The sequence below is a fragment of the Tinamus guttatus genome, unplaced genomic scaffold, assembly GCF_059628265.1.
Source record: "Tinamus guttatus ecotype Peru unplaced genomic scaffold, ASM5962826v1 Tinamus_guttatus_pri_ptg000247l, whole genome shotgun sequence".
Lineage (NCBI taxonomy): Eukaryota > Metazoa > Chordata > Aves > Tinamiformes > Tinamidae > Tinamus > Tinamus guttatus.
In genome coordinates this window covers 7,757,262-7,771,639 of record NW_028288781.1, presented here as the reverse complement: position 1 = coordinate 7,771,639, position 14,378 = coordinate 7,757,262, and the positions used below count along the sequence as shown (strand labels likewise).

The following is a 14,378-nucleotide window of genomic DNA, read 5'->3' as shown; positions in this document are numbered from 1 at the left end:
CGGGCGCACACGGGTTAACCCCTCCCTGCGCGTGATGGGCAGCGGGCGGCAGCGGCGGGGCGTTACAAAAGGCTTTAATAAAGGTTAAAAGAGCCGGTCCCGGCGGCGCGGCCCGGCCCGCCCGCGGAGCGCCCGGGGCGGCGGGCGCGGGCGCTACAAAAGTGTAAAAACGTCTGTGCGGGGCGGGCGGCCGGGCCCCAGCCCCCGCGCAAGGCACCGGGCGGCAGCCCCTGCGCACGCACACACTCGCGCACCCTCCCGCACACACTCCTGCTTGCACACGCACACCCTGCATGCTTGCACACACACGCACATGCACACGCACATGCACACGCGCTGGGGGGCCCGCTTGGCCCTCCTGCCCCAGGCAGCGGCAGGGCGAAATTCAGCACCAGAGAGGCTGGGGCGGCCGCGGGGCCCCGGGGGAGGAGGATGAGGAGGGGCGGCCGCGCGGCGGCCCCAACACTGCGTGGCAGAGGTAGCACCGCGGGGAGGCCCCGCGGCGGCAGGAAGCGCTGGCGGCGCCGGCCGCGGGCCCGGGCTGTAAACAGGCAGAGCCCCCGCAGGGACCCCGCCACGGAGCAGGGCCGGCGCTGCACCACGGGCACGGGCATGGCCGGGACCCCCCCACGGCCAGCGCAGCCCCACGGGGCAGGCGCAGGCACCGGCTCCGCCGGGCTGCAACATGGCGTGCAGGGGGCAGGGCCGTGCCCCCCGACACAGCGCACGTGGGGCACGACCCTGCCCCACGGCACAGCGCATGTGCGGCACGGCTGGGCCCCACAGCACAGAACACATGGGGCACGACCGTGCCCCCCGGCACAGAGCACATGGGGCATGACCCTGCCCCACGGCACAGCGCATGTGCGGCATGGCTGGGCCCCACGGCGCAGATCACATGTGGCATGGCTGGGCCCCACGGCACAGCCCTGCTGTGCCCCATTGCACAGTGCACGTGCAGCTCAGCCGGGCCCCAGGGGTCCGGGGTCAGGGTCCCCACGGCAGGGCGCTGATCCAGCCCAGGCCCCGGGGTCAGCCGGAACCCAGCAGAGCCATGCCCCACAGCACGGCCCCGATGCAGCTGGGCCGTGCCGTGGGGCTCAGCACCATGCCCCAGGGCTCAGCCGTGCCCCACAGCGTGGCTGCGGGGCTCAGGACACGTGGGGCGAGGGGCGCCAGAAGCACCACTTGCTGCGGGTGTGCTGCTTGCGCTGCAGCTGCTCCTCGCGCTCCCGCTCCTTCTTGGAGCGCAGGTACAGGTCCTCCTCCTTGAGGTACCACACGGGCGGCCAGCGGTGCCGCTCGAAGTGCGCGCGGTTCTCTGTGGGGAGCCGGCGTGAGCGCCCGCCCGGCGCCCGGCCCGCGTCCCGGCGCCCCTGCGCGCGCCCTACCTGGGGACATGAACTTCATCTCGCGGGGGAAGCGGCGGCACACGCTGTTGTAGTTGGTGCAGATGTAGTGCAGGCACCAGGCGGCCAGCTGCCGCGCGTTGTGGAACTGCGGGGATGCGCCGTGAGCATCCGCTGCATCCCGCTGCATCCGACCACATCCCAGCGCGTCTGCCGCATCCCACCGGGCCCTCTGCATCCCACTGCATCCCGTACCTGCGTCATCTCCAGGTAGATGAGCACCTGCTCGTCGATCTCCACCTGCTGCATGAACGCGTGCAGCAGCTCGTCCACCGCGTACTGCTCTGCGGGGGCAGCGGGGCCGTGAGCGGCGGCGCCGTCTCGGCCGGCGCCGTCGGCCGCGGCCCCGCGGGATCTCACCGGTGAGCGCCTGCAGCCGCGGCAGGCACAGGCGGTTGGCCAGGACCAGCAGCTCCATGGCGTCCAGGTCGGGCGCGGGCGTGAAGACGCCGGTGTAGAGGAAGTCGAGCACGGCGCGCAGGCAGGCGCAGTTGGTGCCGGGCAGGGAGACCTGCGGCGCGGGCAGCGGGGTGGCCGCGGCTCCCGCCACCGCCCCACGCCGCCACCCGGCCCCTCCGGCGCGAGGAACCAGCGCCGCGGCAGGGAGGGCCGAGCCCAGCGGGAGGGCCCGGGATGCGGCAGCGCGCGGAGCCGCGCGGCCCCTCGCGGCGCCCGCTCACCTCGGCGGCGTAGCTCTCCCGGAAGGCGCCCCGGAACATGGCCATCATCCAGTCGCAGCCCGCCACGAGCAGCGGCTTGTGCGCCGGCACGGCCCCGTCGTCCACGCGGAAAACCACGTCTGGGGCGGCACGGCACGGCACGGCCTCAGCGCCGCCACCCCGGGCCCCGGCGTCCCCAGCGTCCCTGCGGGGCCGCCCGCCTACCTGCGAAGACGCCCTTGCCCAGGCACTCCTTGATGCGGTTGGCGCGGCGCACGTGGAAGGCCTTGGTGATCTCCTGGTTCATGAAGCTCTCCTTGTTCAGCACGTTGGCCACCATCATGCGCAGGTCGAAGACCTCCAGCAGCTCGGCGATGGTGGCCACCTGCATGAGGTCCCCGCGCGCCTGGTCCAGCCGCCCCGTGTAGAGGTACTCGAGCACGGCGCGGAAGGGCTCGGCCGGCACCAGGCGGTCCATGCACACCACCGTCATCCGCCTCTCGCGCCCGGCCACCGGGTCCGCCACGTGCTCCCAGCGCATGCTCACGAAGCCGCGGCCCCACGCGGAGAGGTCGCGGGCGCCGTCGTCGCCCGCCGCCGGCCGCAGGGCATCGTCGCTCTGCGCCGTCCGCAGCGGGACGCGTGTCCCCTCGGCCAGGGCGCCCCGCTCGCCCTCCAGGCTCCGGGCGCGGGCGGCCGGCTCCTTGGCGCTGCCGCGGGGCCCCTCCAGCGTGAAGAGGTCGTAGAACTTGGAGCAGGACGTGGCCAGGTAGACGCGGTGGGCGAAGACGCGGTGGCCGCCGCCCAGCTGGAAGAGCACGTCGGCGCAGAGCGGGGTGCAGAAGAGCGCGGCGGGGCCCCAGCCGCGGCTGGCAGGCGCCTCGGGCACCTCGATGACGGGCGGCGGCGGCTTGGGCGGCAGGAAGGGCGCCTGCAGCAGCGGCCGCTGCATCTTCTTCAGGTGGGACTTCCAGAACTGCAGGTGCCGGCGGGAGATGAGGGCTGCCCGGATGGCGTTGTCGAAGACGTCCTTGATGCCGAACTGCGCCACCACGCTCGTCTCGTAGTAGGGCACCCCCAGCTCCTTGGCCACCTCGTGGCCCCGCTCCGGCGGCAGGATGTCCGTGGGCTTGATGGGCCTGGGGGAAGCCGAGCGGGACGTCACCGCGCGCCGGACCCCGCGCCACCGCCCCGGTGCCGCGCGGGTCTCACTTGGCCAAGGGGCGGCGGGCTCGGTTGACGGCCTCCAGGTCGGCGTAGCGCAGGTCCAGCTGGCAGCCCACCAGGACGATGGGGGTGCGGGGACAGAAGTGCTTGATCTCAGGGTACCACATGGTCTTCACGTGCCGCAGCGAGTTGGGGTTGGCCAGCGAGAAGCAGAGCACCACCACGTCGGACCTGCGCGGGCAGGGGCAGCAGCGCCGCGATGCAGCCTGGCGGCGACAGCCACGGGGACCCCCAGCCCACGTGGGGACCCTGCGCCTGCTGCCCGCCCGCCAAGGGGTCTCTGCCGGCTCCGGAGCAGTAGGGCCGGTCCCAGCCCAAGGGCACCATGCAGCACCCGGGAGGAAGGGATGCTTGTGGCCAGCTGCAGCGCTGTCCCCATCCCTGTCCCAAGGCTCAGCACCACCGGGGTGCAGGGGACTGGGTGGCTGCCAGCCCCTGCTCCCGGGGAAGGTGACAGGGCACACGGGAGGTGCCGGAGCTGCCGGGCCGGCAGCAGCCCCCGGGGTCCTTATAAGGAGGCCAGGATCCGGCGGGCGGCCAGCGGCCCCGGTTTGTTTTTAGCCCGCGCTGGGCCGGGACGTGACCGGGCGGCACATTTGGAGCCAGGCCCGCGACAGCGACTAAGATAGACTCCGTCCTCCCGCCGGGATCCCCGCCAGGACAGGAGCCGCGGAGCTGGGCCAGCCTGGAGCGGGTCCCACCACGGGTCGGGCGCTGGCACCGAGCAGCTCCAGTGCCCCAGACCCCTCTGGCTCCGGTAGCTCCCGCCCTGCCTGGGAGCAGCGGCAGGACCCAGACCCGGCCTGTGCGCTGCGGAGCAGCGGGGATGGGATCCTGCAGTCCCGGCTCTCACCGGCCGTAGGCAAAGCGCCGGTCCTTGTGGTGGTCCCCAAAGGTGTCCCAGAGGCGCAGGGAGACGCTGACCTCGTCCACCACATCCCGGGAGCGCTCCAGGACCTGCGGGCCGGGGCACCGTGGTGTCACTGAGCCTGGGCACCCCCTGAGCCCCCCTCAGCAGTGCACCCCAGACCCCCCAAGGACACGTGGCACCCCTTGTCTCCCAGGGCCCCCTGTCCAGCCTGCACCAGCACCTCCCCGAGCCCCCCAGCACTGCCCCCCACACCCCTGGCAACTCCTGGCATCGCACCCTGCACCTCCCGCCCCATAGCCCCGGGGGCAGCCCCAGCTCTATGCGCCTTGTGGCCCCACAGCCGCCCCACAGCGCGTCCCCCACGCTGCCCCTCCCAGCACGTCCGCAGCCCCGCGCGCCCCCGGCCCCATCACCGCCCATCCGCAGCCCTGCTCCCTCCTGCACCCCCAGCCCCTCGCACGCACCGGGCACCCCCCGCCCGAGCCCTGCAGCCCCCGGCCCCAGCCCCGCCCCCCGCCCCGCTCCGTCCCGCCGCCCCCCCGCCCGCGCGGCGGCGGCGGCGGCACCTCCTGGCACACGCGGTACTGGTCGATGGCCCACACGGTGGGCACGTGCGTGGCCAGCAGCTGGTACTGCGAGAGCGTCGCGTTGCAGGCGCGCGCGCAGATGAGGCGCGTCTTGCCCACCGCGTTGTCGCCCACCACCACGCACTTGATGGTCTCGACGTTGGGGCGCTCGTAGTCCACGTCCAGGTCCATGGGGCGCCGGGCAGGGCGCGGGCACCGGGCACGGCCCCGCCGCGCTCAGCGCCGCCGCCCCCCGCCCATGCCCCGCGCCGCCGCCCGCGCCGCCGCCGCCCCGCGGCCCGTTAGCCCCGCCCCCGCGCCCCGCCCCGCCCCGCCGCCAATCCGCTCGCGCGCCACCGCCCCCGAGCCCCGCCCCGCCGCCCCTCCCGAGGCCGCCGCCACCAATCCGCGCGCGCGCCGCCGGCGGCCCCGCCCCCGCGCCGCCGCCCCGCCCCCGCGCCTCCCGCGCGCAGACAAAGAGGCACCGCCAGGGGGCGCCGCTCCGCCCCGCCCCGCCCGGCCACGCCCCCGGCAGCGCCCCGCCCCGCCCGGCCACGCCCCGCCCGGCCTCGGCCACGCCCCCCTGCCGGGGCACCGCGAGTACCGGGGTTACGGGGGACACCAAGTGCACCGGGACACCGCGAGTGCCCGGGTTACGGGGGACAGCATGTACCAGGGACTTGGGTGACACTGTGAATACCGGGGACACCGGGGGGCCACATTTCAGCCATCAAGTACACTGTGTGAAAATGTTGCAGTTTGAAAGCCCTAGTGGTAGTGGTGGGCGGGGGGAAAGGAGATACCAAATCAGTATCGGATTCACAAACAGTCCGTGGACCGTAGGTCCGATCGCCTTCCTAGGAGCGAATCGAGTTCCCAAATAGTGTGATCCACTGTAAGCTCGACCCTGGCAGTATCGGATTCACGAACAGTCTGTCAACTGTAGGTCCAGTTGCCTCCCCCCAAACAAGTAGCCGAGTTCACAAACAGTATGATTTATTCAAATGCAACATTTACAAAGCAGGTTTCGGATGTCAGTACAGGAAATTCTCTACTAGAGCGTGGGGTTTTAGCTAGCTCTGATGTACAAATGTGCAACCATCACTCACCCCAGAAGATGGGAGAGGGCTCTCAGTGTCGAATCTCCTCAGGCGGCGTCCTGACGCAAGGGAGGAAAGGGGGATCAGTGCATCAACTAACCCAGAATTTATGATGGATTCTTCCCTCTCACTTCTTATTCTCCTCAGGCAGCGTCCCAGCGTGAGGGGAGGGAAGGGGGCTCAGCCTGTCGACTGACCCAAGAGTTACGATGGTTTCTTCCCCCCCAAACTTTTCATCCTTAGTTCACCTTTTATGCTTCTCTTTACATTCAGGTGGAGCTTGAGTGACTAGAGTCATACTTAATATCGTTATTGATTGGCGAGAAAGTTTCTCGCTTTCATTTAAAGGTACAGTCAACCGAAAATCTAGAGCACATGCTCAGTGAGGGGTGGTCGTACCTCGGAGGCAGGTAACTTTTGGGATGGAGGTGTGGTTTTCACATTATAATGAGCAAAGTTCAAGCAAAGTTCATCTGAAAGTTGTGATTTGCCACCCTTGCTGGCTCAGCACCAGACTTGTTATCGTATATCTCCCATTAGACAGCCACTGGGCGGCTTATCAGCAGCCCAGCACAGGGAGGGCAGCAGAGTTTGGCTGCGGTGTCTTCACTCCACTCCATCCTCCGTCACTCCCCTTTGCAGCTGCAAGGAGGGCAGATCGTGTAGCCCAGGGAACCGTGGAGGAGCAGAGTCCGTGCGTACCAACCATCCTGGAAGTGGCAACTGTGTAGCACCCCAAGCAGGCCTCTGTAATGCCAGAACTTCTGTTAGGCCCTAGTTTTCCTCTCAGTTCCTGCTTTCAAACAATTCTTCCACACACTGTAAGCATAAGGGACAGCAGGGATTCTGGGGACACTTGGGGACACCCACAGTGAGCAGCATGGAGCAGGGACATGCTGGTGGGAGCACATCCCAGTGCTAGTGTGGCACCAGGACACACAGCCTGACGCCAGGGACAGCAGCGATGGCAGGAGCCGCAGGGCTGGTGGGCACCCAGCAGGGCCACCCGTCACTGTGCAGCGAGTCCCTCACCCACGGGGACCTCGGCCCTTGCTCCGCCATGTGGGGACACGCTGCAGTGGGGCAGGCACCTGCATTGCCCTTGGCACGCTGCATGTCCATGCTGCTGCACTGTACCCAGCGCGCGGCACGGCACACGGTGCAGCACCCAGCGCGTGGCACTGCACCGTCCCGGCACGCAGCGCTGCGCCACCCCGCCACACGGAGCGGCACGTGGCCTGCTGCCCTGCGCCCGCAACGCCACGCTCCGCTCTGCGCAAAGGGCAGCGGCTGCAGCGACACGCAGCGCACAGCACGTGCTGCGTCGCACCCCGGCGCTGCACATGGCCCCCGGCACCGCACGCGCTGCACGGCGCACACAAGCTGGGGCAGCGCAGGGAACCGGCCGGGCCAGGTCCCTGCTGCCCTGGGCACTGCGGTTCAGCGCCAGCCCCGGCCGGTTCGGCGGGTGCCGCGCGGTGCCACCTCCCTGCCGGGAGCTGCGGGGCAGCCCGGTCCTGCTGCCATGACGGGGTGTCCTGCAGCTCTCCCAGCGCCTGCTGCCTAGGAGCACTGGCCTTGCACAGGCCCACGGGGCAGTGCCCCACGCGAGAGCCATGCGTGAGCATCACAATATCCTCCGTGAGGGCCAAGCGCAGGGTGGCAGCGCCCTGTGCAAGCACTGCGTGAAAGGAGGCAGTGCCCTTGCGAGGGCCGAGCACCGGGCAGCCGTGTCCTGTGCAAGCACGTGCGCAAGGGCAGCAGCGCCCTGTGCGAGGACTCTTCATGGGAGTCATATGCCCAGTGCAAGGGCCAAGCACGAAGTTTGCAGGGCCTTGTGCAGAGTGTGGCAGTGCCTGTGCCAGGGCATCCGGAGCCAGGAACACTGAGCTCCAAGCCCTTCCCGGAGGGGATCCTGCAGGGCCACCCTGCGTCACACCAGCAGGACAGGATGTCTGTGGCCCTGGGGATCCCCATCCTGCCCTGCTCTGGGCCACAGGCCAAGTTGCCAGGCTGGTACTGCCGGCACGGCCGCCTCCGCCCCCACAACTAACGGAGCCGGAGCCGTGGGGCCAGGCGGCCACAGAGCCCAGGGTGGCGGCTGCCAGACAGGGCAGCGGCCCCAGCCCATCCGCCTGCCCAGCAGCAGCAGCAGCAGGAGCGGCAGCAGCAGCAGGAGCAGCAGCGGCAGCAGCAGGAGCGGCAGCAGCAGCAGCAGTAGCAGCAGCAGCAGCAGCGGCGGCAGCAGCAGCAGCGGCGGCGGGCGCTGACCCTGCATTTTTGCAGCCAGCCGCCACTTCATGCTGCGAATTTTTTCCCTCTCTGGGGCTTTGGGGTTTGGAGTCTGCAGTGACCAAATAAGGGAACGGGCTGCGCTGCCGCACGGGGCCAGGGACATGGATGCTGTTGGGCATCCAGCCCCCGTCCTGGTCCCTGAGCGCAGCAGGAGGCCACCCCCTGCAGCGGCCACCACAGGGATGCCCTCCCGGAACCAGGGACCACTAGGATGCCTGCCTGGAGCCAGGGACCACTGGGATTCCCATCTGGAGTCAGGAGCCCCAGGGACTCCCACCTGGAGCTGGGAGCCCCAGAGATGCCCACCCAGACATACCAGCCCACAGCCCCGTGTACCATTGCCCCATGCCCAGCACGCTGCACCCATGTCCCCGTGTGGGGACCTCGCTGTAACCCTCCTCACGGACAGTGTTGGGGCTCCCTGTCCCCAGACCCTGCAGCCTCCCATGGGGGCAGCGCCCAGAGGCCTCCAGGATCCCGGAGTTGTAGGGGCTGAGCTGGCCACAGGGTGCCCAGACACCCGGGTCCCCCCAAGGGCAGCCCAGTGCGGTGGGGGCCAAAAGGGACACAGCGTGCCCAGACATCCAGCTCCCTTCCCAGACATGTGACAGGCGGGTCATTCCCCTCTCCCGCCCGCCCGAGCAGGGAACCCAGGCGTCGGAGTGCCCAGCGGTGGCGGCGCGTGGGGCTGGCGCGGCGCCCGGTCCCGCCCGGTGCCCCCGGTCCCTCCCCGCCCTCGCGGCGGCGGCGGCGGAGGCGGGGCCGGGCCGGGGCAGAGCTCGGCGGCTGCAGCGGCGCCGGGCAGGGCGCAGCCATGGGCGCCCCGGGACTGGACCGGCACCGGCTGGCGCTGATGGCGGCCAAGGAGGACGTGAGCAATCCGCGGGCGGCCACCAACTGGTGAGGGCACCGGGACCGGCGGGCACCGGGGCACGGACGGGGGTCCCGGGACGGCGGGCTCAGGACGCACCGGGGGCACCGGGACACGGGCAGAGGGTCCCGGGCCAGCAGATGTGGGACGCCGGGGAGGATCGGCTCTGCACGGTGGGTTCTGGGACGCACCGGGACGTAGACGGGGCGGAGGTGGGAGGCACCGGGAGGAGCGGGACAGCGGGGCCGGGACGCACGGGCGGATCAGGACGTGGCCGCGAGGACCCGGGATGCAGGGGGGCCGGGAGGCGCGGGGGAGCTGCACACGGAGGGGAGCCCCGGGGGTAACGGATGGCCGGGACGGAGGCGCGGAGAGGGCCGCGAGCGGGTGCCGGCGCGTCCCGGGGCGTTCGGGAGCGGCCGCACATGGTCGGGGCGGCGGGGCCGCACCCGGTGCTGCGCCCCGCGGGAGGGGCCCAGGCGTCCGGCGCCGCCCCGCCGCCGCCCCGGGGCTGGGAGCGCCCCCGCCGCCGCCCGGGGCTCGGAGCGCAGCCCGGGCCGTGACGGGACAGGGAGAGCGGGGCCCGGCTGGGAAAGGAAAGGGCTCCCCCCTCCCCGGGCTCTGGGCACAGCTGCGCCCCCCACCCGCCCCACATGTGCCCAGCTGTGCCCCCCCCCTGCCCCGCGACGTGCGGCAGGGCGAGCCCGGCCCCTCCGCGCGCCGCTCGGGCCGCTCCTCCCCCGAAACCGCCCGCAGCCCTGCGGTCGGCGCCGGCTTTCGCGCCGGGGCCGACGTCAGCGGGACCGCGGGGCCGGGACGGCTCCGGAACCACCGCTGGGTTCCGGCGTCGCGGCTCGGCCGGGCGCGGCTGCAGCCCCCGCGCCCGGCGCCCTGCGCCCGGGCCTGCCCCTTGTCCCGTGCCCCACGTCCCGGGCCAAGCGTGGGGCCCAACCCTCCGTGACACGCGCTGCACACGGAGCCGCGCATGCAGCAGCGGCGGCAGCGGAGGGGCTGCCCCAGACCCCGGGCACGCGGCGCCGGCCCCTGCGGGGGCTCTGGCCCAGGGAGCTGCCCAGCGTGGAGGGGCTCCTGGCACCGACACATCATTGGCACCGCGCCACGAGCTGCTGGAGCCCCCGGGCCATGCTGCTGTAGTGCTGCCCACCGCCCTGCTTGTCCCCAGCCCTATTGTCCCCCAGCCCCTCAAGCCCAGTGCCTCCAGCCCCATTGTCCCCATCCCGCAGCCCCATTGTCCCCAGCCCATTGTCCCGGGCGGATGCTGCCAGGAGCACTTCCATGAATTGAGGGCCGGCGGCGGTGGGGGGCCGAGCGGATGGGAAGGGCCGGGCACCGCGGACCCTGGCAGCCTTGGGCAGCGGCCCCCCGTGGCCCCGCGGCACTCGCTGCCGCCCGGCTCCCCATGCAGATCTCGCTTCCTCCGGACAGCCCTTCCTCGGCAGGGCAGGCGTGGGGCGGGCGCGGGGCGGCCCCCGCCGTAGGGAGCCCGGGCCCCCCCACCCGCAGTGCCCTGAGCCCCTCTGCCCCCCAGGGCTGTCTTCGCCTACGAGAAGCACCATGAGCTCAAGCTGCTCGACTCAGGAGGTAGGAGCAGCCGGTGGGGCTGGGGGCTGGGGCGGGGGGAGGCACGAGGGTCCTGCTGTGCCCCCCCAGCACCTCCATGCAACCGGGAGAGGGACACGGTCCGGGGGGGCGCGTGTCCCCGCCGTGCGTGTCCTGAGCCCCCCCGCAGCCGGGGGCCCCGAGGAGCTGGCCACCCGCTTCGCCGCCGGCAGCCTCATGTACGGGCTGTGCCGCCTGCCCGACCCCCGCAGCGGCGCCCCCCGCGTCCTGCTCGTCCGCTGGGTGAGCACGGGGGGCCTGGGGACAGCGTGGGCGGCGGGACGGGGACGAGGCGGTGACATGGGGCAGGGAAGGGGATGATGCAACATGGGGCAGGGGAATGAGGGCAAGGGGACAGCATGGAGCTGGGGACAGGGGTGAGGTGACAATGTGGGACAAGGGAGCAAGCTGAGATGGGGACAATGCAGGGATGGCGAGCAGGAAGCAAGGAGACAGTGTGGGATGGAGACAAGCAGCAACATGGAGCAGGGGAATGGGGGCTAGGGAACAATGTGGAGCAAGGCGATGGGGGTTCCCATGGCACAAGGAAAAGCGAGACAAGGGAACATCATGGGACAGGGAGATAGGGACAAGGGGACAGCATGGGTCAGGGTGATGGAGGGCCCCAAGGGATCGGGGACAACGTGGGGCAGGGAGCAGGGGTTGAGGTGGCCTGGGACCAACAGCGTGTGCCCGTGGCAGGTCGGGGAGAAGGTGCCCGAGTCGCAGCGGCAGGCGTGTGCAGGGCACCTGCCGGCCATCAGGGCCTTCTTCAGGGTGAGTCCTCAATACCCCTGTGTCCCCATCCCCATCCCGCTGCCCCCATCCCACCTTGGCCTGGTGCTGTGCCCCACGGCACGGCTGATGCCATCGCTGTCCCCACGCAGGAGGCGAGCGTGGTGCTGAGCGCCCGCCACTCCGAGGAGGTGACACGGGAGGGACTGCAGCGCGCGCTGGCCCAGCTGGCCCCTGCCAGCCTCCCGGCCGCCCGCAGGGGCCCCGCACCGGACACCCAGGAGCTGGTGGTAAGTGGGGCCGGGGTCGGGGGGCTGCGCTGGGGGCCTGGGGACATCCCGCTCCCCCGCTGTCCTCCCTGCAGGGCACCAACTACTGCAAGACGAACCCGGCGCTGGAGATCCGCCGCACGCAGCGGGACTCCTTCTGGGCCCAGGCCGAGGTGGGTGGCAAGAGGGGCCAGTGTGGGGCTGGGTGTGGGGCCCAGGGGCTCTGGGGGGGGCTGTGGTGCTCATCCCCATGGGCTCAGAGCTGTGCATGGGGCACGGAGCGTTTGCCCCACTCTGGGGCAGGGGCTGCTGTGGTTGTCGCTCCCCTCTGGAGCGGTGCCGGTGCCTGCGGGATGGGGCAGGGGTGCGGAACCATTATAGGACGCTGTGGGTGCCCTCGGCCACCCCGTGCGCCCTGATGTGGTGCGGGCAGCGCGAGGAGGAGGAGCGGCGCGAGGAAGAGCGCCGGCGGGCGCAGCAGGAGCGGCAGCGCTGGGAGCGGCAGCGCATGGAGGAGGAGCGGCGGCAGGCGGCGGAGCGCGAGCGGCGCTGCCGCCAGCACGAGCGCGACATCGAGGCGCAGCGGTGAGTGCCGGGCGGGGGGACCGGGGCCGCCGCCGCCGCTCACGCTGCCGCCCCGCAGGGAGGAGCGCGCGCGCCGCGAGGCCGAGGAGCGCGCCCGGGAGAGAGCGCGATGGGTGAGTGCCGCGCGCCGCAGCGCACGGAGCGGGCCGGGAGCCCGGGCACGGCCGCGGTGCCCCACGGCCGCCGCTCCGACCCGCAGGAGCAGCAGCAGCGGGAGCAGGAGGAGGCCGAGCGGGAGCGCAGCCGGCGCAGCGAGTCCAGTGAAAAGGCAGCCGTGAGTGCAGAGATGAGGGGGCACTGGGCAGCAAGGCAGGTAGTGCCCAGATGTGCACCGTGCTGGGCATCGCGGCCAGCCCGGGTCCGTGCAGCCCCTGGCCGTGCACCACACGGGCCACGTGGCGGGTCCCTCGCGTTGCGGTGCGGGCCCGGGCCCCCCACGCCGCCTCTCCCCGCGGCAGGAGGCGGCCGTGCTGGTGTCGCAGCGCTCGCAGAACCCGCGGGACTTCTTCCGGCAGCGGGAGCGCTCGGGGTCGCTGTCCGGCCCCCCGGTGCCGGCCGGCCCCGGTGGCGCCGCGGCAGGTGGGTGTCCCAAGGGACGGGGACGTGGGGCCGGGGGCCGGGGCCGGGCGGGCGCTGACCCTCCTCGCTGCCCGCAGGCGCCCGCCGGCCCTTCCTGCGCTACCAGCGCAGCCTCACCGAGGCCGCCTACATCTTCCGCCGGCCGGAGCCCGCCCCGAGCGGCGCCCCCAGCCCCGGGGCCTTCAGGGCAGCCCCCCCTCCCAGCCCCTGCCGGCCCCAACCCCGGCCCCCCACGGGGACAGGGCCCCCCCCGCCCTGTGCCGCTGTGGGGCCCCCGTGCAGCCCCGGCGTGGCAGGGTCCCCCCCGCCGGGCAGCCCCACGGGCATGGGGCCCCCCCTGCCGGCTGCTGCCGTGGGACCCCCGCGCGGCTCAGCTGGGGCAGGGCCTCCCCCTCCGACCAGCCCCACAGGTTCCCCCCTGCCTTGTGCCACCTCAGGGCCCCCCAGCCCGGCTGGGGCAGGGCCCCCCCCCAGCCTTGGCAGCCCCCCTAGGACAGGCTCCCCTGGCAGCTCTTGTGGGGCAGAGCCCCTGCACCCCCGCAGCGGCTCTGGGGGGGAGACGCTGCCCCCCAGCAGCCCCCCCAAGGCAGCATCGCCTCCCCCGGGGGCTGCCCTGCCCCCTCCTGCCAGCCCCCCCAGTGCCGGGGATGGCTCCCCCCAGCGCCCTGCGCCCCCCACCAGCCCAGTGCAGGGGGCTGCAGGGCGGCCAGTGGGGCAGGGCGAGGAGCCCCCGCTGCTCCAGAGCCCCCTGGGCAGCCCCGGCCCCCCGGATGGGGACGGGGACATGGAGCCGGGATGGGGCAGCGCAGGGCACAACGGCGTTGGCGCTCGGGAGCACCACAGCTGGGAGCCCCCTGCGAAGGTGGGCACAGGGCAAGGGCCTCGGGAGCCGCAGGGGGAGCTTGGGGGGCACAATGGGGCTGGGGGCATGAGGGGGGTGAGATTTTTGGAGTGGGGCTGGAGGGCAAAGGGATTTGGCCCTGGGACAAGAGGGTGAGGTGGTGCTGGGGGACACGGTTGGGGGTGGTCTGGGGGACATGGGGGTGGGGGACATGCTTGGGGGGCTGGGAATGGAGGACAAGCCCGGGGCCTGTTTTGGGGCTGGGGGTGGCACTCACAGACCCTCCCACAGGAGGAGCAGCCTGGAGACCCCGTCCTGCTGCCGCAGCCCCCGCTCAAAGGCACACCAGGTACCTCCCCCTCCTGGCACCCTGCACCCCGCAGCCGGGATGCCCCATGGATGGGCTCATCCCCACATCCCACAGCCAGGATACTGCAGGGATGGGCTCAGCGCAGTGCCCTGCAGCCGGGGTGCCTGGGGATAGGCTCAGCCCCACGTCCCGCAGCCAGGATACCCAGGGATGGGCTCGGCCGTGGGGAGGGGCTCATCCCCACTCACCGCCTCTCCCTGCAGGCTTCGCCCTGCTGCTCTCCCGCGACACCAGCCACTCGCAGCTGCCCGGCGGCTCCGGCGCCCCGGAGGACGAGGCCATTTCCCCCCACGCTGTTTAAGGGTCTGACCCCCTCCCAGCATCACCACAGGACCCATGCAGCGAGAGCGGCTGCCACGCGCCCCCCACACACCTCCCCCC

The 14,378-nt window shown here is 72.2% G+C and overlaps 2 protein-coding genes across 2 annotated transcripts; one reads left to right on the top strand and one right to left on the bottom strand.

Moving 5' to 3' along the window:
- Positions 1–1,151: 1,151 nt before the first annotated feature.
- Positions 1,152–4,973, bottom strand: LOC148594418 (rho-related BTB domain-containing protein 2-like). Its single transcript, XM_088526603.1, has 9 exons — positions 4,733–4,973; positions 4,149–4,252; positions 3,281–3,466; positions 2,294–3,207; positions 2,090–2,208; positions 1,770–1,920; positions 1,605–1,693; positions 1,392–1,497; positions 1,152–1,321 (listed from the first exon to the last, which is right to left on the bottom strand). Exons 1-9 carry the CDS (start codon positions 4,922–4,924, stop codon positions 1,152–1,154), a joined length of 2,031 nt encoding a protein of 676 aa, XP_088382729.1. The 5' UTR covers positions 4,925–4,973.
- Positions 4,974–8,889: 3,916 nt separating this feature from the next.
- LOC148594417 (drebrin-like) lies at positions 8,890–14,298 on the top strand. The gene is made up of 12 exons (XM_088526498.1): positions 8,890–9,027; positions 10,548–10,600; positions 10,749–10,861; positions 11,321–11,395; positions 11,506–11,643; positions 11,718–11,795; positions 12,056–12,207; positions 12,266–12,320; positions 12,407–12,481; positions 12,666–12,786; positions 12,864–13,043; positions 14,201–14,298. Exons 1-12 carry the CDS (start codon positions 8,942–8,944, stop codon positions 14,296–14,298), a joined length of 1,224 nt encoding a protein of 407 aa, XP_088382624.1. The 5' UTR covers positions 8,890–8,941.
- The last annotated feature ends 80 nt before the right edge of the window (positions 14,299–14,378 follow it).